General features: G+C 38.4%; 1 protein-coding gene across 1 annotated transcript in view; it reads left to right on the top strand.

Annotated features, from left to right (window-relative positions):
• slx9 (SLX9 ribosome biogenesis factor) overlaps positions 1-24,846 on the top strand; it is a 159,230-nt gene that overhangs the window by 47,727 nt on the left and 86,657 nt on the right. Inside the window, exon 3 of the mRNA XM_028807314.2 lies at positions 21,754-21,798. Coding sequence (XP_028663147.1) covers positions 21,754-21,798 — 45 coding nt within the window. The remainder of the gene's footprint in view (positions 1-21,753; positions 21,799-24,846) is intronic.

Raw genomic sequence — 24,846 nt, 5'->3', positions numbered from 1 at the left:
GTCTCTTCCTCCCTGGAAGTAAATGTTGCCGTCCTTGTGCCTCACGTCGTGCCAGCCAGGTACCCTTGTCTGCCTGCGAGCCCCTGTGCCCTGTCCAAGTGTCTTGGCAGCGTTTCCTGTGGACTCTTTTCCTCCGCCTTCTGCTGCCAGGAGTTTTTATCTAATTCAGTCCCTGCCATTATCAGTTCTGGACAATCAGATTAAACAATGGTACATCTGCATTTCACAAACAATCCTGACACAATCAGTAACTGGATTATCCAGGATTCTCCAAGGAAGCAGCAGTTCTGTTATCACACGTGGTATTGTTTGTAAATCTCAACCAGCCATAAACTTCAAAGTGGTGACTCCTTTGCAGTACAGCAAATAAATACATCCTGCAGACAGCCTTTTAACTTCTCACCCCCAAGTCCCAACAATGGGTGCCTAATGGAACCACCCAGTGCACAAAAAAAATGTCCCCCTCTGACAATCTTATTGCTAATAAGGAGCAATTAAAACACTGAATGCAGCAGTTTAAGATTGAAATAAGCTATTAAGGTTGGAGAACTGGTGCTAGACCAGGGGTGGGCAATGTCGGTCCTGGAGCCTCATGTATAAATGGTGCGTACGCACAGAAATGTTGCGTACAAACGTTTCCACGCTCAAATGGCGATGTATAAAACCTAAACTTGGCGTAAAGCCACGCACTTTTTCACGGTACCTCATGCCCTGGCGTACGCAATTTCTTCCGCTCGGTTTTGCAGACTGGCGGCACCCAGCATCAAAGCAGTGCTACTGTTCCTGTGTGGTCACCCTTTCTTTCTTAGACCCACATTCCTGATGCGGCTTTATAAATACACTGAAACTAACTGCATATTGTTTATTAGTGTAATGCATCTGATTGTAATTAACCTGAAGCAATATAATGGTCTAGGGAATAGCCATAGTATTCCAAATACCATAACTGCTTTAGCGTTGTTACTCTCAATGCATCTTCTTCTTCTTTCAGCTGCTCCCGTTAAGGGTTGCCACAGCAGATCATCTTTTTCCATGTTACTCTCACTGCACCACTCGGAATATTTATATCACTGTATCTGAGTGGGGAATCACAGCAGCAGCTGATCGGAAAGAGAATTATCGGTATACAGCATGAAGCAGACGTTGACTCAGCCACGGCAAAACATTTCAGAGACTTCCCTGTACGGACTTTGCGGTTTAGAAAAAGTTTCATCCCAAGAACTATAAACACACTAAATCAGTCCATCAAGTGCTCCTTGTAGAACTGTTTGGACTTATAAGTACAATCACCTCATTGTAAACTTGGGATACAGTTATAATATTGCACAACCTGCGCCACTTTATAAAGCGCGTATTTACATATGATGACAATATCATTTTTAAGATGAAATACAGCAAAATATGTTGATTATATTATACAGATAAAACTTTAACTTCATTTAAATAATCTATTGTTAATAATTAAACATGTGAGGACACAGTGCCGCAGCGCTAGCTAATTCATGGATTGTTCCTGCATTGCGTTGTATTCTTGCTCGTGCTGACGCGACACTGGAAGGATAGACGGATAGAATAATTAAACATGTACTACGAAGATATTTCAATGTTCCATAAAAGTTTTGAAGAATCGGCGTTCTAAGCTTACAGATGGCTTCACGTATATTACAGAGCTGATTGTGTGGCGATTGGGTATTTGGAGAAAGAAAAGTAAGGACAGGAATTGGAAGAGACAGTACTGCTGCAATAAATTATTTAATCGAAAGTCGCGCATGGCGCAGCAAGCCTCTTGCGTGAGACATGAACAAGCACTGCGCCACCGTGTTCCCATGTTTAATAACATGCTTTAACTCCTATCATCATGAAGAAGATATCACGTATACATCTCAGTATTTTAATTATTCAGAGAGCTGTAATATCACGAATGTAATGGATTCTGTGTCCTGTCGGAGAAAAAGAAAGCCTGTTTAAGAAGCAGGTAGTGATTCACACACAGAGCACATAGAAGATCAAATACAGAACAAAGCATTTAATGTGCTACTTTAGTTACAATGGGATTTGAGAAACTAGTAAATTAAATGATTTTAAGATGAAGTTTATGATGTTCTACTTTAATGGCAAAATAAACTACGTGATTAAAGTGGAAATTCCGAGATTAAAGTTGACATTTCGTGCTTTTTTCCCCACTGTGTGCCTAGTTTTTTTGTCTGTACCCTAATAAGCTTTCATATGACACTCAGACGGTGGGCTACGACTTGCCTTTTCACGGCGACTTTGATATGTAATTTCTATTTTATTTCGGGCACTGTGCGACTTTGTGAACTTGAGCTTTCGAGTTTCTCCGACACTCTGTCACTTGATCAACTTCATTTTGTTGATTATACCACTGTTTAAACCAACAAATAGTACGTTTTTCCTTTGCCTCCATTTGGTATTCACTGAAATTCTTATATTTTCCCCCGTGCTTTTCCCATTGTCTTTTCACAGAAGGCTGAGCTTAAGGGCTATTTATATTGATTTGCATATTCAAAGAGGCATAATTCTGTGAGGAGTTGGGGCGGGACAGAAGGCGCGTGCATGTGTGTTACTTTTCACGCTGATCGGAATTTATGTAGCGGAAGAACGTGGAAGTTTGCTTACGTACAGATTCCTGCATCTGGATTTTTCTGTGCGTACGCACATTCCTGCTTTTGTGCTTACGCCATGTTATAGTGTGAGTTCTACGCACAGCGTTATGCATGAGGCCCCTGGAGAGCCACAGTATGTGCAGGTTTTTGTTCCAAGCCAGTTCCTTAACGACAACTCAATTATTGCTGATGAAGCACATTTTGCTTAAGTGACATTTTGATGCTTCATTTTAGTGGTCTCGCTTTTTAAGGTTCTCCAACCTTAATTGCTTATTTCAATCTTAAACTGCTGCATTCAGTGTTTTAATTGCTTCTTATTTGCAATAAGATGTAAAAGACAAAGCAGCCAGCAGTTCTCCAGCTAGCTTTTTTCCAGTTACATCTGTGTGTGTTCATCATGCACTGTTTGATTTAATAAAACACTTATTAGAAAAATGTGACAGACTGAAAATGATCTGTTTTAGGCTTCAAATCATTTGGAAGATATCCTTGGAAAGGAAAAAAATCTAGGATATAAGTCTGTGCAATGTAAGGCTCTAACAAGCCATAAAATTAAATAAGGTCTGAGATTGGCAATGATTGGTTTCTAATTAAGCAATTGGGTTGGAATGAAAACCTGTAGCCACTGCGGCAAACCAGGACCGACATAGCCTACCCCTGGTCTACGTGCTCTTATCCTTCTCTACTTTAAGCCTATCTGGGAGTACACCAAACTCAGATGTTAATGGATTAGGAGTGATTGTGACAATTAAGCTGTGTGATAGGCATTTAAAAATTTTGGTCCAGAAGGATGTTAATTTGGTGCACGCCCAAAGCATGTGGGCTAGTGTGGCTGGAACTCGATTACAACGTTTGCAGGTCGGATAAGTGCACGATAAAATGGAAAATATGAATTTCTTCAGCATTGTTAACCTTGATAGTTATTTTTTACTAAAATAACAGTGCATAGGTTCTTTTTTGTTTTTGCCTTTTCCTTGGTGAAATGGGACTAAGTGAAATTAGTTTTTGTCATTCCTTTTGTAAGCTCACACATCATATAAGCCAGAATTAACACAAAATCAAATGCCTTTTAAAATTAACATAACATGAAAAATATGTAATAATAATAAATTTCATACTAAATATGCAAACGACTATGCAGTGGCATTTTAAAAAATTCATTTTTAACCCATTTATTTCAGTTCTGCCAAGAGCAGCTCTAGGCTGAATAGGGTATCATTCCACAAAAATAAACAAATATTTTATATAGTGGCCTTTCTTTAGCAAACACCATTCAAGGTATTTTAAAAATGCAGCTTCATTATACAACTCTTTATTCAACAACTGTACAAACTGCAAGTAGGTAAAATTACGTTTACGTAAAATTAGTTTAAATTATGTATTCAAGGTCACACAGTGACTTGGAGGAAAGAATTGAGCCACTGAACTTGTGGTTGAAAAACAGAATATCCCTAAACTCTGTAAAGGCAGCACCTAACCTGAGATTTGAACCTAGGGCTGTGTCATATGAAATAATTTATACAGTATAATAAAATGGATTTTTTCTTTGCTTACAGCTCTTCCAGATGACATGAAATTATGGAAAAGCTATGAAAATGAAAATTAGCTGTTTATTATTATTATTATTATTATTATTATTATTATTACTATGTTTATGTTTGCATTTACCTGGAATTTGTTGCAGTACCGCTTGTTGTATGAAATTATTCTTACTTGTGCATTATTTGTGTAAGCACTTTTTTAAATGTGCTAACATTTTGCTCAATTAAAATAGCACATTTAGTAAAATATGTTTTACATATTTTCCTGTAGTTGTAGATGCAGCTTCCATCCTTGTATGCTCTTTCCCTTTACATTCCATGCCTATAACTGTCCATGAATACTGTAAATATCAATACGGATTAGGTTATTTATTCTGAACCCTTTTCCAGTTAAAGCATCATTATATCTGTTTTCTTTTCAGATCCCTAATGAGATTGTATATCTGTGGTATTGGCTATTTAGAACTATGTATTCACAGAGATCTCAGCTTCTCTATTTAAGAGGGAATCTGATCCCTGAGCCATTGACCCATTCAGCCCTCATGAGATTCTCACTGTCTGAAGGTCAGGCCTATGTGGTTTCTAGAGGTTAAGCAGTGGAAGATTGACCATTATAATATATTGATCCAAAATAAATGTACAGGCCACTGAATTTATTGTTTAATTAAAAGAAAAAAGTTACTGAAAGGGTGACTTAGATGTTGAAAGAAATATCTCTTAAGTTACAGTGTCGTCTTGAGATTTCATTTCACTGTCGAGGATATGGTGCCATCTCGGTGTTAGCAATCACTTCTGTCTTAAAACAAGCATTTGACAATTTTATGAGAATTACAATTCACTTATTCAGTCTATGGATCTATAGCTATTGTGATGCTTAGTGGTGTGGAATGCAATAACTTCTCCTATAACAGTTACAGCATCTTCTGTTTTACCTAGTTTCACAAAATAGTTAATTCAAGTGACAAGCTTTCTCTTTCAGCTGCAGTTTTGTGGAGCCTCTGTGGGCTTCCACATCGCTAGCACCTTTATTTGACACTAACATGTACATGGTTTACAGGTATAGAATTGTTCCTCCCACAGTTCTCGACAGAGACCAATCACAGGATTGTTATTTTTACAGTTCTTTAAATTTGTATTTGGGCATTTTTATCCTGTGTTCAGGCACCATGTGTTATTGCCTCTTTCTGAGTGGTGCTCTTGTGCAGTGCTTCTTAAGAATAAAAGCAGTTTGACCAATAATGGCATTGGACATAAGCGGACAAGTGTCTTCTGTGTAGACAATTTGAAAGTATCCACAAGACAAAACAAAACGTAAGTCATTGATAGACCTTTGAAGTTCCTGGGTATAATGACTTACTGTAAGTCTATTAGCCATTGCTACTATAAGGAGAACACATTCCTTAAACAGAGTAAAAAATGTCAAATGCTTCCAAAACAACCTGTGATATATTTTGATGCTTAGTTGTGCAATTGTGTATTACTGTCAGGTAGAATTAAACAGTGCCCTTCTTTATCATAAATGGCAAGTTATATTCTTATTACTGTGTAGTATGCATTAGAAAAGAATACAATTAGACAGTAGCATTTTGATGCATAAAATGTTTATGAGGAGAATAGAATTTGGTTATGTACATTTTCATTAAATTTTTATTTACAGTGTTGGATTTATTTCAGCAAGAAAAAATGTTTTGTTTAGCAGAAACATGTAAATACTAAAACGTCAATATAAAGATACTAGGAAACGTACAGCAATGTACTGATGCTAGTATACATGTTTCAAAACAGTCACCAACACAAAGCCCAACATTGCAATTGGGACAGCAGAAGTGTGTTTCTTTGTGCACTTTTCTTACAGTATTTTTTTCTCATATTTGTGCACAATTGACATGATCCTTGTGTTATTATAGACTGCTACAGTGCAAGGCTTAGTGATGTCTACATTTCCCATGAAACAAATGTTGACAGTTGTTGTATTATGAACAGAGCTTAGGGGGGTGACATCTTTCTTTTCTTGTACTTGATCACAGTCCTTTTGCCTTTTTTCCATAAAGCTAATTGCACCACGGTGAAGCTTCATAAGACCGAACTCAATTCGCATATGAAGGCACTTTGGTTCTACAGTGTCAATGTTTAAACATCAATTCACATTGTCATCACTATCCCTTGATCCAACTAATGGTTCAATTTCAGTTTGTTCTAAAACTGGTATTGCAGTTTCTTATTTACACAAAATTGTGGTTTGGTTGAAGGCTCAGCCCCAGTCATGAATATTGATGAGTTACCTTAGAATGGCAAACAGAGAAATATTCATGATTTTTTGAGCATACTGTTATTTCACCCTCTAGATGTCAGCAGAATACAGTAATCCCTCGCTACTTCGTGGTTCACTTTTCGCGGATTCACGACTTCACGGGTTTTTAAATACAAGTGATTGCTCGCCTATCGCGGAAGTTATGTTCCAGACCCATCAGCAACAGGAGAAAATCCGCGATATAGAAAGACCATATAAATAAACATTTTTATAGTTTAAGCCAGGGGTAGGCAACGTCGGTCCTGGAGTGCCACAGTATGTGCAGGTTTTTGTTCCAACCCAGTTCCTTAACGAGAACTCAATTATTGCTGATGAAGCACATATTGCTTAAGTGACATTTTAATGCTTCATTTTAGTGGTCTCGCTTGTTAAGGTTCTCCAACCTTAATTGCTTATTTCAATCTTAAACTGCTGCATTCAGTGTTTTAATTGCTCCTTATTAGCAATAAGATGTAAAAGACAAAGCAGCCAGCAGTTCTCCAGCTAGCTTTTTTCCAATTACATCTGTGTGTGTTCATCATGCACGGTTTGATTTAATAAAACACTTAATAGAAAAATGTGACAGACTGAAAATTATCTGTTTTAGGCTTCAAATCATTTGGATGATATCCTTGGAAAGGAAAAAAATCTACGATATAAAAGCCTTACATTGCACAGACTAACAAGCCATAAAATTAAATAAGGTCTGAGATTGGCAATGTTTGGTTTCTAATTAAGCAATTGGGTTGAATGAAAACCTGTAGCCACTGTGGCTCACCAGGACCAACATTGCCTACCCCTGTTTTACATCTTATTGCTAATAAGGAGCAATTAAAACACTGAATGCAGCAGTTTAAGATTGAAATAAGCAATTAAGGTTGGAGAACCTTAACAAGCGAGACCACTAAAATGAAGCATTAAAATGTCACTTAAGCAATATGTGCTTCATCAGCAATAATTGAGTTCTCGTTAAGGAACTGGGTTGGACCAAAAACCTGCACATACTGTGGCACTCCAGGACCGACGTTGCCTACCCCTGGTTTAAGCCTTAAAATACCTATCCCACATGTTTTAAACACATGTAAACTTATAAAACACACTTTGTTAACACATATGATATGTGGATGTCGGGCTAAGGATATGAGTAACATCTCACTATTATAAAACATTTTAACTTAACGCAAGACAAGACAGTGAGACAGGAAAATAGGTGCTGTACAGGCTTTTAAATTATTGACACGCAGAGCGACAAGCAGCACAAAGCCAGCACAAAGTCCACTTCTCCTTAGCGTTCATTCAGTTCCCCACCCCCTTGACAATGCGAAGTGGCAGGAGCGTACTGCGCCTCCGGGGAGGGGGGTTTGAGCGAACGTGCGTTCAGCCCTCACACACCCCCACTCCTCCTCCTCCTTCCGAAAGCGCAGAGCGACAAGCAGGCTTTTTGGCAGAAGCAGCACAAAGTCCATTTCTGCTCAGCGTGAGTTCAGCTGCCCCCCTTCACAAAGCGAGTGCAGACACATCGACGTCTGATCGCTGTGTGCAGTGTGCAGTGTTGGTCTGCGGTGTTTAAGAATGTAGAAAGTGTTTAAGAGCATAGGAAGTGTTTATAAGAGTGTGGGAAAGGTTAACAAGAGAGTGAGAAAGGTTTATAAGAGTGTGGGAAGGGTTTATAAAGCCTTAAAATATGTATAAATAATAAAATAAATATAGGTCGCTACTTCGCGGATTTTCACCTATCGCGGGGGGCTCTGGAACGTAACCCCCGCGATAGGTGAGGGATGACTGTACTGTCCTGAGAGTTATTCAGGCTTTACTCTGTACCTACAAACATCACCCAGAGTCTGACTTGAGGTTAATCGTAGTAATTCAGAATTCTGTGCCTGAGTTGCACTCAGGTTTAATACCAAGGAAATTAAGGAGTAACAGGACCTGTAGAAAAATATCCTATAGGAAAGTTAATTGAATTTGTATTTCTAAAACTGACTGTGCAAGACTTTGTTGGGTTAAGCACAGTTGGACCACATTTAGTTTCTGTGTTTTACCTGATGCAGCTGGTATAGGTTTCACTACTCCCAGAACCCTATACCGGGACTGTAAGTTTCAAAAAAGGAGTGGCTGGAGTAATGACCATACAGCAATTCATTTTCAATGCATTTTATTTAAAAAAACAAGGTTCAAGAAGTAATTAATATTGGGTGTTAAGTATCAACTGATTTTTGTTCAGAATCTAAGCTGGTTTACATATTAAAAATTATATTGGTTATTCTATAGATTGTGAAAATACAACAGCAGGTGTCTAAACATTAGTTTTTTAAAAATCCAATGACATATCAGCTTAGCCTGGAGATTAGTTCTGATAGGCCAGTAGTTGTCATTCAAACATGAACTAAAAACCTGCAAGCATACTTCTTTCTCTTTGACAAATTAACTCTCAGGACAGAAGTTCAATTAGTTGTAGTCATTTTGTAATGAATTATAAAGTATACTTCATATAATGCTTTATTAGCATTCAGTTATTGTATTTTCAAAATAATCAGGTAAACAGCAGCATATGAAACTGTACAAATGACATTCAAAAATTATACTGTAACTAAGGAATTATCTTAAAAAATGTATATGTGTCTTTGGGGCTTTTGGTCTTCTAATGTGCTTGATACCTTTCAGATCATGATGATTAATTTCAGGACCTACTGTATGTCTGTGTTACATTTTAACTGGTTAGTCAGGTGATTTTGTTGTGTTTTGTTGAGCTGTGTATTTCTAAATTTAGCTGATCAATGAAACAAATATGGCTTTACATCTTTTGCACACATTATATTTCTGTTAGCTATTAACCACAATGGCTTCTGCACTGTGCATTGATGTGTGATAATGAAACCTTGAAGCCCTTCTTCTCATTTCTGCCATTAGTGGAAAACTCAATCAGGAATCAATTTTTTCTCCTCTAAGCTCCATTAGACTGAAAGAAAAGTAATCTAATATGTGCATAATTAAAATAGTCCTGTATAGAAATTGCTCAGGTATCAAACAGTTGAGTAAGTCTTCACTTACCTTTATAAGGATAATTTATTCCAGCATAAAAGTGCCCTAAAGCTCTTTCTTACTTCTATGTAAAATCATTAAGATAAAATCATGTTAATTTGCCTTTTTAGTGTCTTAGATTAGGCCATTAATATTTTTATACATGATTTATCAAGTAGTTAGTAAAAAATAAAACATAAAAATAATCATAATGAATGATATTAACATAATAATAGAAAATGAAGAATTACTGTATATACACTGTGCAATCGATGTTCATACAATAGTTCTATTGAAGTTGACATTAAAGGTTATAGTCTTTTGGCTCTGTCCACAATGTTTGTTTCAGAGACTGGCAGCTACATTGTGAATTTCTGTAATTTCTTATTTTTATTACTCAGTTTTATTTGATAGACATTACCAAAGATAAGACAAACTTTGCCGAGGTAAAGATATAATAGTTTTTCCATCTAATTTTTCAAGTAACCCAGTGAGTCATGATACAGATTAAACCAGCAACCCAGTGGTTTAATGTGCATTCTTGATTCATTATATTTTTGTTTTATTTTTTTGTACCTACTGTACTAATGCTAGTTCTGATATTTTATGAGAGATTACTATCAGTCAGTTGATTTGCATATTAATATATGATTTACATTCTGAATTGATGTCAAGACAATGGCAAGTTTTTTTCAGACCTTGTTTTTTTACCATGATTTATTGTGTATTTGACTTTTTATAATTTACCTTGATCCCTTGTCTTGTTTTGTACTGTTTTCATGATTGCATTTTATATCACACTAAAATAGTGCTCTTTGTAGAAATTGACGGCATATGATTCTGAATTAAAATAAACCGTTTTCCTTTTGATAAAGTATTAGTAGAAAAACTAATTCCTTTACCTTTTATGTTCTGCAATATCTTTACATTGTGAAGCAGTGTAATATCGCCATAACCTTTGGAATGGAAAACAAAGGTTGTTCCTTGTTTTTGAATGAAACTAGTTACAAAACACGTGCTCATAAGGTTTAATGCCTTGTGGTATGTTGTTCATGCAGAGAGGACAAAAAAATCAAGAATGATAATTCTGTATTCCAGATACTTTTTCTTCTAACATTACCAAGTTTGCAAAATTGTATAACTAGTATAATATGTGATATGTCACCATTAAATTATTGTTCTCAAGACGTGTATTTTTTTATTTTTAAACTTTAGTTGCAATAATCTGTTTTTAGTGTGATGTGATATTTCAATGCCTAACTTTTCTTGTCAAATAAAAAAAAGTTACATTTGAATTCCTATGTGGAGCATAGTTTAAAATGTAAAGGTCGTATAATTCTTAATGTGTGTTAAAATAATTGTATGCCAGTACCATAATTATGTAGGCATATATTAGTATTTAGTTTTTACAGTATTCTGTGATTAATAATATATACATTTTTTTTCCTACAGAATTAAATTATTCTAAAAATAAATTTTTAGTAAATACTAGCCAACCCGCGGCATAGCATATGCCGCATAATTATTTATTGATGGGTGAACACTTCCTGAAAGACACAATTGTCCAAATGGGGTGGGTTTGAGGATACGACTGTGAGTGAATGAAAAGATGGAACTCTGGAGAGAGCAACATACAATTGTCCGTGACCGAAAACTGGTTTTGGCAGATACAGGCATATCTTTTTGAAAGTTTGGCCCTGTGCCTTATTAATTGTCCTTGCAAAGGCCAATCTAACAGGAAATTGTCTGCGTGTAAAAGTAAAAGGCAGATTTGAATCTGATTGGGTCAGGGATATCTCGGAAGTGAATGGTGATAGTAGCTGGAAGCATTTGGGACATTGCCACAATTTCTGCCTCGCCACCATAAACTCTGGAAGTATTCATGTAGTCAGCGTATTGTTGAGCATGACTACTGCATGACTATGCTTCCGTGACTAAGAACAACGGACAGCACGTTGCTGAAGTTATCACAATGTTGGCAAACAAAGGTTACAGCCATGTTGTGAAGTTCGAGAGCAACAGTTTCGTCGATGACATTTTTCCAGAAAAAAAACGACTGATAGAAACAAACAGTTACCTGATTCAGGAATTTGTATAACATTGAAAGAAGTGTTGTTTCCATGAAATACATTTGAAGCGGTGGCCATGGTAGGCAAATGAACAGTCAACGTGGCTCACAGCTGCATGTGGACTGTAGCACAGACCAAAGCGAGTGAGGATGTGTTTGGTGAGGTGTTGGGGGCAGGCACATGAGCAAGCAGTGCCTGGAGAGCGAGGGTGGACATGGGAGGAGGGTTAGAGTTGGTGGGCGGGGCTCTGTTGTGCGTTCCTCATGACGCGGGCGGAGGGTTAGAGTTGGTGGGCAGGGCTCTGTTGTTCGTATCCCATGGTCAGGCGACTTGGTGGATTATGTATAGAAAAGCAGCCGGAACCGAAAAGAACAATGAAAAGTCAACGTGGCTCAGAGGTGCATGTGGACTGTAGCAGAGACGAAAGCGACTGAGGCGGTGTTTGGTGAGGGGTTGCGTGCAGGCACATGAGCAGGCAGTGTGCATGCCTCGAGAGCAAGGGTGGACGTGGGAGGAGGGTTAGAGTTGGCGGGCGGGGCTCTGTCGTGCTTATATCCCATGACGCGGGCGGGGCTCTGTCGTGCGTATCCCATGGTCTCTGTCTTGCGTGCTGTGGTCGGCTGCTTAGTGAATTATATATATAGATTCTTAATGATTACTTTTAAACTGTTGTTTTCAGGAATATGCTTTCTTTATTTACTGCAGTTTAATTTGTAAGTAATGTTTTGTTCATCAGAGATGCAGTCCTTTAAAATACTGTTAACTGTAATATTCAATGTTTTTTAGGTTTCTTTTTTGATGTAGATGCTTTTGGTCTACTGGTTTGTGAAAACCTGATATTTACAAAAAAGGTGCAGATGATAAAGATTTAGTGTCGGCCTCCTGAAACAAAAGGCATTTAACTATAAAGGATCATTATTAAACAAACAAACAAAAAAGCACAAAAAACATCATTTTGAATGTAATAAGAATAATCTTCCACTAGCTAGTTTATCCTCAGCATGTTACTGCAGCAGAGAGCTTTGTGTAAGTTACCATGAGGATTATTTTCTGTTGTTAAAAAATACTTTGCCTTCTAGTTGCCTGTAATGCTGCATTCTGTGTGGTTTGTTTTTGTCATAGAAATATTAATAAAATAATTATTTGTGTTTCCATAACATAATGTGAATAACTGCAGATAGGACAGATAACACAAACTAACAGCTTGCATTATGTCCTTTTTTCACCTTCATGCAAATCAGCCTTTTCCAGTGACATATAGCACTATGCCACCTTTAAAGTTCATTGGTGAATATGATTTGTTGAGAGAACTACTACAAAGACAGCAAGTCTAAAAAGATAAAAATAAAAAGCAAAATATGGACTAACTTATTTTCTACATTTAGATTTATATCTAATTAACATTGTTTGCACTGTTGTGCAATGAAGAGTAGTACATTGATCACCAACATTGTCTTAATATCTTTGTGTATTGTACTGCTGTTCAGTTTTTACTGCACTATTTGTATGTGCACCTGTCAAACACAAAAACAGAAATGAAAAATAATTTTCATTTTACCCATCTGTACAAAATAGTTGCATCTAATTGTAAATATATGCAGCTAACTATCTTTGATGTCACAGTTCCATAGATAAACAGGTGTGCCAATTTAGAATAGAATTACACTGTAAATATAAATAAAATGGATAATAGTATCTCTTGATTACAAGCCCTGGTTCCTAATTAGGGATTCAGGCTTCGAAGACATTTGGTTTGAAATCTGATATTTTTTAAATTACTGTGAATGCCGGACAGCTGTGTTTTACAAGGCTTTTAATTCTTTCTGTGCCATGGCTGAAATTGTGCTTCATTGGTTTAACAGCAACCCATTGAATTCATTTGGCCTTTGATCGCAAAAACACTTTTCTAATTATCCTGTATGATACAATTAAAGAGCAATTAAAGAACCAGTTTACAGATACCATGTACATTTCCTCATGCGTTACTAACAACAATATTTTACATTATTATGAAACATTTTGATTTTATTAGTGGCAATTTTGGGTATTTATTTGAGCATATGGATATTTTAATGTTCTGATACTTGTTGAGTAATAGATTATTTTAAGTAATTGAAAAGTGTTAAATATAGCAGTATTTTCTCCAATATGTTGTAAATAGTCATATCCAGTATTAGATATGTTATCTTAGTAATGATATCTTAGATTTGTTTAAATTTCTGAAACATATGCTTTGTTTTGAAAATTTTTAGAATTTGCCAAAAATGCAATTATTTGAGAGCTTAGTGATAGTTCTAAAAAATATTTTGACATTTAAATTTACATTTAAAGAATCTGAGAAAGTAGGCATGTTATATTCCATAGAATGCACTGTAATATACCATTAACTTATTCTCTAACCTCTGTTATTACGGACGGGAGTTGTTAATTACATAATTAAGAAAGATAGCCATCAAAGCATTTGTTAAAGAAGAGCCACTACAGTGCCTTTATGTTTGCCTAGCTATTGAGATGGATAAATCATCAAGTCATGCATATTTTTTCTATTTTGTCTTTGAATTGTCAATTTAAAAAATAACTTATCTTGACACCATTTTCCTTTACCATAGGCTACATTATGTATAAGTCACTTTGCTTTGAATTATATATTACAAAAATTTTTTATTGATGTTTCTTTTTTTTATATACAGCTCATGCATCTGTTACTGGTAAAGTCATATTTGATTACAGTGCAATGTTGGTTATCATCCATCCATCCATCCATCCATACTCTTCCGAGATGCCCAGACTTCGCTCTCCCCGGCCACTTCGTCTAGCTCTTCCAGGGGATTCCCAAGGCGTTCCCAGGCCAGCTGAGAGACATAGTCCCTCCAGCGTGTCCTGGATCTTCCCCTGGGCCTCCTCCCGGTTAGACGTGCCCGGAACACCTCACCAGGGAGGCGTCCAGGAGGCATCCTGATCAGATGCCTGAGCCACCTCCTCTGACTCCTCTCGATGTGGAAGAGCAGCGACTCTACTCTGAGCCCCTCCCGGATGACTGCTCAACCTATCTTTAAGGGAAAGCCCAGACATCCTACGGAGGAAACTCATTTCAGCCGCTTGTATTCGCGATCTCGTTTTTTCGGTCACTACCTATAGCTTATGACCATAGGTGAGGGTAGGAACATAGATCGACCGGTAAATTGAGAGCTGAGCCTTATGGCTCGGCTCCTTTTTCACCACGACAGACTGATGCAGAGTAGTGCTGGGCGGTATACTGGTTCATACCGAAAACCGTTTTTAATTTTTTTTATGATATGGATTTTTCTTATACCGCAACGCCGGTTTAAATTGCCTAAACGACGTTCGGAATGTGGTGCAGCGGGAAACTGTTCAAGTGGGGACCTTTTTCACTGCTACACCGCTAAACACAGATTTGTTGCACTAGGGCTCTTTTTCACTGCTACACCACCAAATAGTGGGCGGTAGTGTAGGAATGCTGCGTGGTGAAAATGGACAGAGAGCCTGGAGATACTTTAGTTTTAAAAGGTCAGATGTGTAAATACTGTTTCTATACTACTGGATAATACTGCAAGCCAAGTTGTACTTGTTTTATTTGTTTTCAATACAGTGTAATGTACCTGGGTACTGTGTAATAGTGTGACGACATGTTTTCAAACCCCGTCATAAGTTATATAGCACATTAAATGCTTTGTGTTAAGTGATTCTTAAACTGACTTCTTCTTGCACTAAGAGAAGGTGCCGGCAGTGAACCCCGCACAGAATACATTCACTTCATGATCTTCCTTCTCTCTGAACATTTAGAATGCTAAAATAAATACTTAATATAATTTTCATGGTGAAATGCATTAAAGCATGCATTAATCATATGGGGGCACGGCGGCGTGCCTGCCTTGCATTTGCATGTTTTTCTGGTGGGTTTACTCTGCGCTTCAGTTTCCTTTCAAAGTCATGTAGGATGTGGGGTTTTGTTGTGCTATATTGACCCTGCTAGTGTATGTTTTGCTTATATTCATCCTTTGATGTGCTGGCGACTCGTTCAGAGATGGGCGCAACTCTGAATGGATGGCTTAATTAAACATGTATAACGAAGATATTTTTAAGGTTCTGAACACTCCGTGGGCTAAGTTTATAACTAATTTTAATTTCACAAAGACGTTTATCGTGTGGTGATTGGTTATGTGGAGAAAGAAAAAGGACGGATAGGAACTGGGGTTTTAGTACGTCAGATAGAGACAGCACGCGTGCAATAAAGAAAGCCCGCTCAGAAGAACATGCATTGAATTCTGTGTTCGTGTCTCCGACCACCAGATCACAAACCCAACATTTATACAATATTTAAGTTAAACCTGTGCGATACCCATTCATACATCCAGTTTTTTGGAGCCTCGTCACACCTGCGATAAAGTTCTCTACACTGAACATAATAGTGCAACTATCAGTAATAATACTATTATTTATTTTATTGTTATTATTTATTAGTTTAAATATTATGCAGTTTAATGATGATAAAGTTGTTTAAAAAGTCACTTTAACGTGTCAGTGGACAGAGATTGTTAACATTAACAGAAAGTGTAGTTGGTTTACAAAAAATATTCACTATTTATTCCTTTTCTAAGACATATTCAGTGCAATACAACTTTTGACAAGCACTTCTGGATATTTGACTAAGTCTAAATGCCTCTTTGTTGGTTGAAAATATGTTGTCAAAATTATAATTTAAGTTTTTGCAAAATTTGTTCAATAAAAAGGTTCTATATTTTGACTGCATCTGTCATGCAATGTGATACCTTCTCCATTAGTGCCACCCCCTTGAAAACTATCACTTTATGGGGCAATGCAAACCTGTATTAATACTTGTGTGCACATTAAAATGTTTTTTTTGTACAATGTACAATACTCTTGACAGTGGAATAGGTTATTCTTAGCCAGTAATTCCAGTGGAAAATGTGGTTAACATCCACTCATGCATGGGGAAAAAAATACCGTTGAATACCGTGAAACCGGGATAATTTAGAAAAATACCGTGATATAGAATTTTGGTCATACCGCCCACCCCTAATGCAGAGCCTGCATTACTGCGGATGCCGCACCAATCCGCCTGTCGATCTCACGCTCCATTCTTCCCTCACTCGTGAACAAGATCCTGAGATGCTTGAACTCCTCCATTTGGGGTAGGATCTCGCTACCAACCCTGAGAGGGCACTCCACCCTTTTCCGGCTGAGGACCATGGTCTCGGATTTGGAGGTGCTGATTCCCATCCCAGCCGCTTCACACTCGGCTGCGAACCGATCCAGAGAGAGCTGAAGATCACGGCCTGATGAAGCAAACAGGACAACATCATCTGCAAAAAGCAGTGACCCAATCCTGAGTCCACCAAACTGGACCCCCTCAACGCCCTGGCTGCACCTAGAAATTCTGTCCATAAAAGTTATGAACAGAATTGGTGACAAAGGGCAGCCCTGGCGGAGTCCAACTCTCATTGGAAACAGGTTCAACTTACTGCCGGCAATGCGGACCAAGCTCTGGCACCGATCGTACAGGGACCGAACAGCCCTTATCAGGGGGTCTGGTACCCCATACTCTCGGAGTACCCCCCACAGGATTCCCCGAGGGACACGGTTGAATGCCTTTTCCAAGTCCACAAAACACATGTAGACTGGTTGGGCAAACTCCCATGCACCCTCCAGGACCCTGCTAAGGGTGTAGAGCTGGTCCACTGTTCCGCGACCAGGATGAAAACCACACTGTTCCTCCTGAATCTGAGGCTCGACTATCCGACAGACCCTCCTCTCCAGAACCCCCCAATAGACTTTTCCAGGGAGGCTGAGGAGTGTGATCCCTCTGTAGTTGGAACACACCCTCCGGTCCCCCTTCTTAAAGAGGGGGACCACCACCCCGGTCTGCCAATCCAGAGGCACTGTCCCTGATGTCCATGCAATGTTGCAGATACGTGTTAAACAAGACAGCCCTACAACATCCAGAGCCTTGAGGAACTCCGGGCGTATCTCATCCACCCCCAGGGCCCTGCCACCAAGGAGTTTTTTGACCACCTCGGTGACCCCAGTCCCAGAGATGGGGGAGCCCACCTCTGAGTCCCCAGGCTCTGCTTCCTCATTGGAAGGCATGTTAGTGGGATTGAGGAGGTCTTCGAAGTACTCCCCCCACCGACCCAGGAACATTCCGAGTCGAGGTCAGCAGTGCACCATTCCCACCATATACAGTGTTGACACTGCACTGCGTCCCCCTCCTGAGACGCCGGACAGTGGACCAGAATCTCCTCGAAGCCTTCCGAAAGTCGTTCTCCATGGCCTCCCCAAACTCCTGAAACGTACGAGTTTTTGCCTCAGCAGCCACCAAAGCCGCATTCCGCTTGGCCTGCCAGACCTATCAGCTGCCTCCAGAGTCCCACAGGACAAAAGGGTCCTGTAGGACTCCTTCAGCTTGACGGCATCCCTCACCGCCGGTGTCCACCAACAGGTTCGGGGATTGCCGCCACGACAGGCACCGACCACCTTACGGCCACAGCTCCGGTCAGCCGCCTCAACAATAGAGGCACGGAACATGGCCCATTCGGACTCAATGTCCCCCACCTCCATCGGGATGTGGTTGAAGTTCTGCCGGAGGTGGGAGTTGAAGCTACTTTTGACACGTGTCCTGGTGCCAAGTGCACATATGAACACCCCTATGCTTGAACATGGTGTTCGTTATGGACAATCCGTGACGAGCTCAGAAGTCCAATAACAAAACACCACTCGGGTTTAGACCGGGGGGGCCATTCCTCCCAATCACGCCCTTCCAGGTCTCACTGTCATTGCCCACGTGAGCATTGAAGTCTCCCAGCAGTATGAGGGAGTCCCCAGAAGGTATGCCCTCTTGCACCCCCTCCAGGGACTCCAAAAAGGATGGGTACTCCAAACTGCTGTTCGGTGCATACGCACCGAAGGCGGAGGGAGGCTACCCTCTCGTCCACCGGGGTAAACCCCAATGAACAGGCTCCAAGTCGAGGGGCAATAAATATACCCACACCCGCTCGGCGCCTCTCACCGGGGGCAACTCCAGAGTGGCAGAGAGTCCAGCCCCTCTCAAGAAGATTGGTTCCAGAGTCCAAGCTGTGCGTCGAGGTGAGTCCGACTATATCTAGCCGGAACCTCTCGACCTCGCGCACTAGCTCAGGCTCCTTCCCCTTCAGAGAGGTGACATTCCACGTCCCAAGAGCCAGCTTCTGTAGGTGAGGATCGGACCGCCAAGGTCCCCGCCTTCGGCCACCACCCAACTCACACTGCACCCAACCTCCTTGGCCCCACCCATAGGTGGTGAGCCCATGGGAAGGGGGACCCACGTTGCCTCTTCGGGCTGTGCCCGGCCAAGCCCCATGCGTGTAGGCCCGGCCACCAGGCGCTTGCCATCGAGCCTCACCTCCAGGCCTGGCTCCAGAGTGGGGCCCCGGTGACCCGCGTCCGGGCAAGGGAAAACGCCGTCCAAAGTTTTCATTCATCATAGAAGGTTTGTTTAACCACTCTTTGTCTCATCCCTCACCTAGGACCAGTTTGCCTTGGGTGGCCCTACCAGGGGCATAAAGCCCCGGACAACAGAGCTCCTAGGATCATTGGGACACGCAAACCCCTCCACCACGATAAGGTGGCGGTTAAAGGAGGGGTTATCAGTAATGTTTAATGAGTATGCAAAAAATGTAGAAATTTTAAAGGAGAGATTTTACAAACTAGTATCTATTGGGAGTTCTTATTTTCACCCTGTTATCCAGAAAACTACTTTAATTGTTTATTCTAATGTGAATATTTATAGGTTTAGGTGAAATATTATTGACTGGCATATAAATTACCCTCCAAGAAAAACTGTTTTTCTCTTAACTTTTACCTTCACTAATTACTGTATTATATTTACTGGCCTGGTGGAGTGAAATTAAAATCTCAAGTTTTGCTTGAACGGTCTCCCAAATCTGTTTGACACTTTGAAGTATATTGTCCCAGCATCATTACCTCATTCAGAACCTCCTGGCATTTTTAAGAGCACTTTACTATTGTGTGAGAAGAGGATCTCATGGTACAAAATTAAAAAAAAATTTAATATAAAACATTTTTGACTGAATTTAAACAAAAACTTATTTTCCTAAATCTCTTGTAATGGCATTAAAAACAATAAATAAGCACAAAAATGGATTATTGTTTAGATAATATTACAAATAAATGAATTATCCAGCACTATTGTCATCATTTTTAAAATGGCAACATTTATTGTTTTTCTTTTTAGTTGTGTTTGTTTCTTTACTTCCAAATTTGTACACTACGCAGAAGATACGGTGGTCTGTAGTACATTCTAAATCTGTGGAATCAAATTGTAAACAGCCTCCACTTAACAAACTTCAGAAGACTAACATTTTATGTATTGTAGATTGCAGATGGCACATTTTTATGATGTCACATTTTAATAATATTTCATTTTAATATTTGTACCCTGGGTAGTCATTGAAAATATTATTTATGGCCAAAAATTCATGAAGACTAAATACAGTTTAACATAATAAACTATATTTTTACTTTCTGAAAATGCCTTAGCTTTATTCTCCCCAAATTATGAAATGAGGATTATCGATTAAATTCTTCTACTTTCAGTTTTATCTGTACTTCTAATTAAACTGATAATATCACCTCTCACAAAACAAGCTTTGTACTTACCTGTCATTTGTAGGTTTTTTTAATTATGTCTACAGGAAAGGGGGTCCACTTTTGAGATCTTTTAATAAACTAAAATACAATGCATACAATCCAGAAGGTAAATATCAGAGATAAAGGTAGTTAGAAATTTGTAAGAAGGGTTGATAGGGTGTAGATCGTGCAGTTTAATATATTATTCATTAATATAGTTAAAAGGAAAAATGTGTAAAATATTTAATGAAATGTGTTTTTTACTTCATTCTAACATCATGGGCTACCTAATTTATTTACCATATGTACATACTTAATGTATTCATTGATGTTTCTATAAAGTAACTAAAAAATAAATACTACTTAAAGTTGATGCAAAAATGTAAAAAATCATACATTTTTATATTGGTGCAACAGGAATTAGTGAATACCAAGATAATTTTGACTGTTTTGTTTACATACTCTTTAAAGCTGTTTTTTTGTCATAAAACACTTTTCAAATCAGCTTTGTTATATAAAATCTTTTTTAGATTTATAACATCTGCTGTTGTGAGATTCTTGTTTGCAAATGTAAGTGTCACAAGCATGTAATGATTTAATTTTCCAATTTAAGACTACCTTTGTGAAATCAAATCTGTTAATTGAATATTAATCCTTGTAAAACAGCCTTTGTTCTGTTGTTCTAATTGAACTTCATATACGTAATTAGACATTTATGATTGTTTATAGCTGTTTATGAAGAATTAGCCACTGAACTGGACTAAACCTTGAATGCCTTAATTGCTCATAGCTGGAGACTGCATTCCATTCACTCCCATACCATTTGAGTATGTGGCATATGTACTTTCACTTTGCTCGTTGAAATAATAAACATTATGTTAACTTTAAAAAAATTTTGTGTTTGCAGCTTTTCAGCAGTGAACTATGCCGATTCAGCACTCCTGCTAACTGTGCATTTATGTGCTTCTGTTGACACATGAAATGTTATATTATTAGAATACATGGAACTGTAAGAAAGAAAGGGCAATCTGTTAAGTGACTGCATTCCTTTAATGAATGTAGTGATATCTAGCAGTGGTACACTTCTTGATGACCAGAGCGGTTTTCTAAGCTGTAATTTGCTGGGCTAATAACGTCACTTCAAAAGAAGCCCATTGAATCAACAAGTTAGGTAACAGAGAGGTCTCAGTTATGGGAAATACTTTGAACCTGCTGGAGGTAGTAGCAGAGAAGAGGAGAAAATGAAGTCAAAACTGAAGGCCATTATGAACAATGCTTCACCTCCACTCTCTGGCAGCTAAGTTTCCACTTCAGACAAATAAAACATGTTTCTATCTATCTGTCTGTCTATTATTATTTTGCAAGTAAGCACACAAAGGCAGTTGTGTTACCTATTAGACTCACTAAAATAATAATATTAATGTCCTTTGAGGACTTTGTACAAAATAAATGAGAAAGCTACTGCGAACGTTTTCTATTTAGAAGCAACATAACACTAAAGTAATTCTTAAACATCAATATGTGTTCTTTTTTATCCCCAGGTGCAAGCCCAGAACTGGATCAGATGTCTATAAAACAAAACTATGGTAAGAAATATCTTGCTTAATTTCCTACATTCCTAAATGTTGTACAGTGCAATGAATTAATATGTTCTTTATGTGGTCTTCTGCATTTTATATTGAAATCTCTAAATTCAAACAGATACAGAAGAAGATTTATATTAATATGATGCAGAAATGTATATTATCAAAGGTAGGTTAGATCTAAATCTTATTAAGGGGTATTCAGTTTTAAGTTGTTGGGTTTTTTTCCAAAAAAAGAAAACCATTCCAAGTCAGCTGACTAGAGCTATGTGGTATATGAATAAACCCTACTACAGATGACAGCAATACATAGCTTTAAAGAGAAGTGAATGAATCATTCCAAGAGCATGGGACGTTAGTCCGTTAAATGGCATAATTCATGCATTCATCCACATTCAATCACAATGAAGAATACAGTTTCACCAGTTAACCTAATAGGTTCAAATCTGTGGGATATGACAGAAAACCAAACTAGTGAAATGAAAATTATGAGGACATGGGGAGAAAATGCAGATATCACACAGACAGCATCAGGTCTTGAATCGTTTTCAAGTGTCTGGATATTGTAATGTTAACCTGTGTCTTTGTGCTGCACATGTGAGAGTTTAAGAATGGAAATAAAGTGGAGGTAAACAGAGATAGAAAGGGAATTAGTGTTGCATAAATCTTCTTATTGGAATCCTCTGTATAACCTGCACTGTAGGCAAGGACATCATGAGATTTACCACCTGCCCTTAGTGCAGAAGGATGTTCTCTTTGTCGTTTGTTTCTTCTAAACTGCTTGGTCTTAAAAAATGCGATTGCTGACATTTTTGACAGAAGAAACATTTCTTGGTGTTCTCCTTATTGACTATGCTGTGTCATCTTAATAGTTCTCGCTGTCATTGAAATAGCAATAATTTTACCTTCTCCATTTATTTTAAATATTTCCTTTTCCTTTTTGTACTTCTTGACTTTGCTGCCCAAGTCAGTTTATATTTTATAAATAAACAATTCTTTTGTTTTAATAATGTATAATTTTTTTCTTCAGTCCAACAGGTCCACAGAATGCTGGGTTTTTAATCTTGGGTATTTGGGCGTTTGGGGTCCTAAACCTCAGGAACCTAACATTGCATACAAGAAAAGACTGTTCATTATGTAGTAAATTCTGTTGTGATATATTACTTCAAGTTCCTAGTTCATGGAATGTACAGTATATTAATTCCTCAAGTAAAATAAGTAATATTTTTGAATACTTTAACAGTGTTTGAAGATAACTATTTAAAAATGTCATTGTTTTAATTAAATTAAAAATTCATACAGTACATGCCTTAATGTGCACAAAATAACAATTTTTTTAAGCGCATATGTCACACAATTTTAGTACTACAGTAATCCCTCCTCCATCGCGGGGGTTGCGTTCCAGAGCCACCCGCGAAATAAGAAAATCCGCGAAGTAGAAACCATATGTTTATATGGTTATTTTTATATTGTCATGCTTGGGTCACAGATTTGCGCAGAAACACAGGAGGTTGTAGAGAGACAGGAACGTTATTCAAACACTGCAAACAAACATTTGTCTCTTTTTCAAAAGTTTAAACTGTGCTCCATGACAAGACAGAGATGACAGTTCTGTCTCACAATTAAAAGAATGCAAACATATCTTCCTCTTCAAAGGAGTCAGGAGCAGAGACTGTCATAAAGGCAGAGGAAAATCAATAGGGCTGTTTGGCTTTTTAAGTATGCGAAGCACCGCGGCACAAAGCTGTTGAAGGCGGCAGCTCACACCCCCTCCATCAAGAGCACAGAAAGAGAGAGAGAGATAGAGAGAGACAGAGAAAAACAAGCAAGCAAAAATCAATACGTGCCCTTCAAGCTTTTAAGTATGCGAAGCACGGTGCAGCATGTCATTTCAGGAAGCAGCTGAACAAAAGATAGCAACGTGAAGATAATCTTTCAGCATTTTTAGACTAGCGTCCGTATCGTCTAGGTGTGGGAACAGCCCCCCTGCTCAATCCCCCTACGTCAGGATCAGAGAAAGTTAGCGCAAGAGAAAGAGAAATGTAAGCTGGGTAGCTTCACAGCCATCTGCCAATAGCGTCCCTTGTATGAAATCAACTGGGCAAACCAACTGAGGAAGCATGTACCAGAAATTAAAAGACCCATTGTCCGCAGAAACCCGCGAAGCAGCGAAAAATCCGCGATATATATTTAAATATGCTTACATATAAAATCCGCGATGGAGTGAAGCTGTGAAAGGGGAAGCGCGATGTAGCGAGGGATTACTGTATATACTAGTTTGAAGTTGTTGTTCACTTGACAACAACTTGTCAGATATTAGTACAATAACAGGGTGGCACACAGCAGGGTAAAGTCCATCAGAAACCTGCAGATGAAAAGATAAATCTTTGTTGACAAATAAGGGAAGGGACTTGGCCAGTGTGAAAATGTAGTGGCAGTAATGGAACAGTATATAGTGGTGGAATTAAAGTTAGTGTTTGGATGTGATTCAGTTGCAATAAATGAATGGTTGGGAAAAGAGAGGTCAGGTTTGAGAGAGAGAGATAAGCAGTATAACTAAGGAATTACAAGGTTGGAGTATGGTGAGCAGACTGTTTGGGCAGGTGTGGTAGATTTATATTTTGTGTGTGTTTGCATTACCACATAGAAACATTACTTTTTTCTTTCTTTCATAAGTTACTGTATGTTTCCCTTTATTTAGTGCCCGTTACAGAGGTTTTGGTCTGTTAGCAGGTATGATGGGGTGAATGTTTAGCTTTGATTTAAAAGTGCTGCAGGTATTTGCTGTTATGTGTTTGTACTTGTAGGTTTTAATTTTATTCTATTTAATTTTTAAGTGTGTCACACACCGTTTTAGAATCTCTGAAGGCAAAACAATGGGTTGCTAAAAGACCTTTCCTTGCTGCTAAGGACTGCCTCCCAAGAAGCACCACAGTTTGTGTCACAAAAAGACTTATAAATTAGAGTACAGCACCAGTACCCAGTCAAAGACTACAGATGTGACCTGTGAACAAATGCGGTTTAGTGATTAAGGTGTTGCATTCAGGTTTA

The sequence above is a fragment of the Erpetoichthys calabaricus genome, chromosome 8 (assembly GCF_900747795.2).
Source record: "Erpetoichthys calabaricus chromosome 8, fErpCal1.3, whole genome shotgun sequence".
NCBI classification, from domain to species: domain Eukaryota; kingdom Metazoa; phylum Chordata; class Cladistia; order Polypteriformes; family Polypteridae; genus Erpetoichthys; species Erpetoichthys calabaricus.
This window is presented reverse-complemented; position numbering and strand designations above follow the sequence as displayed.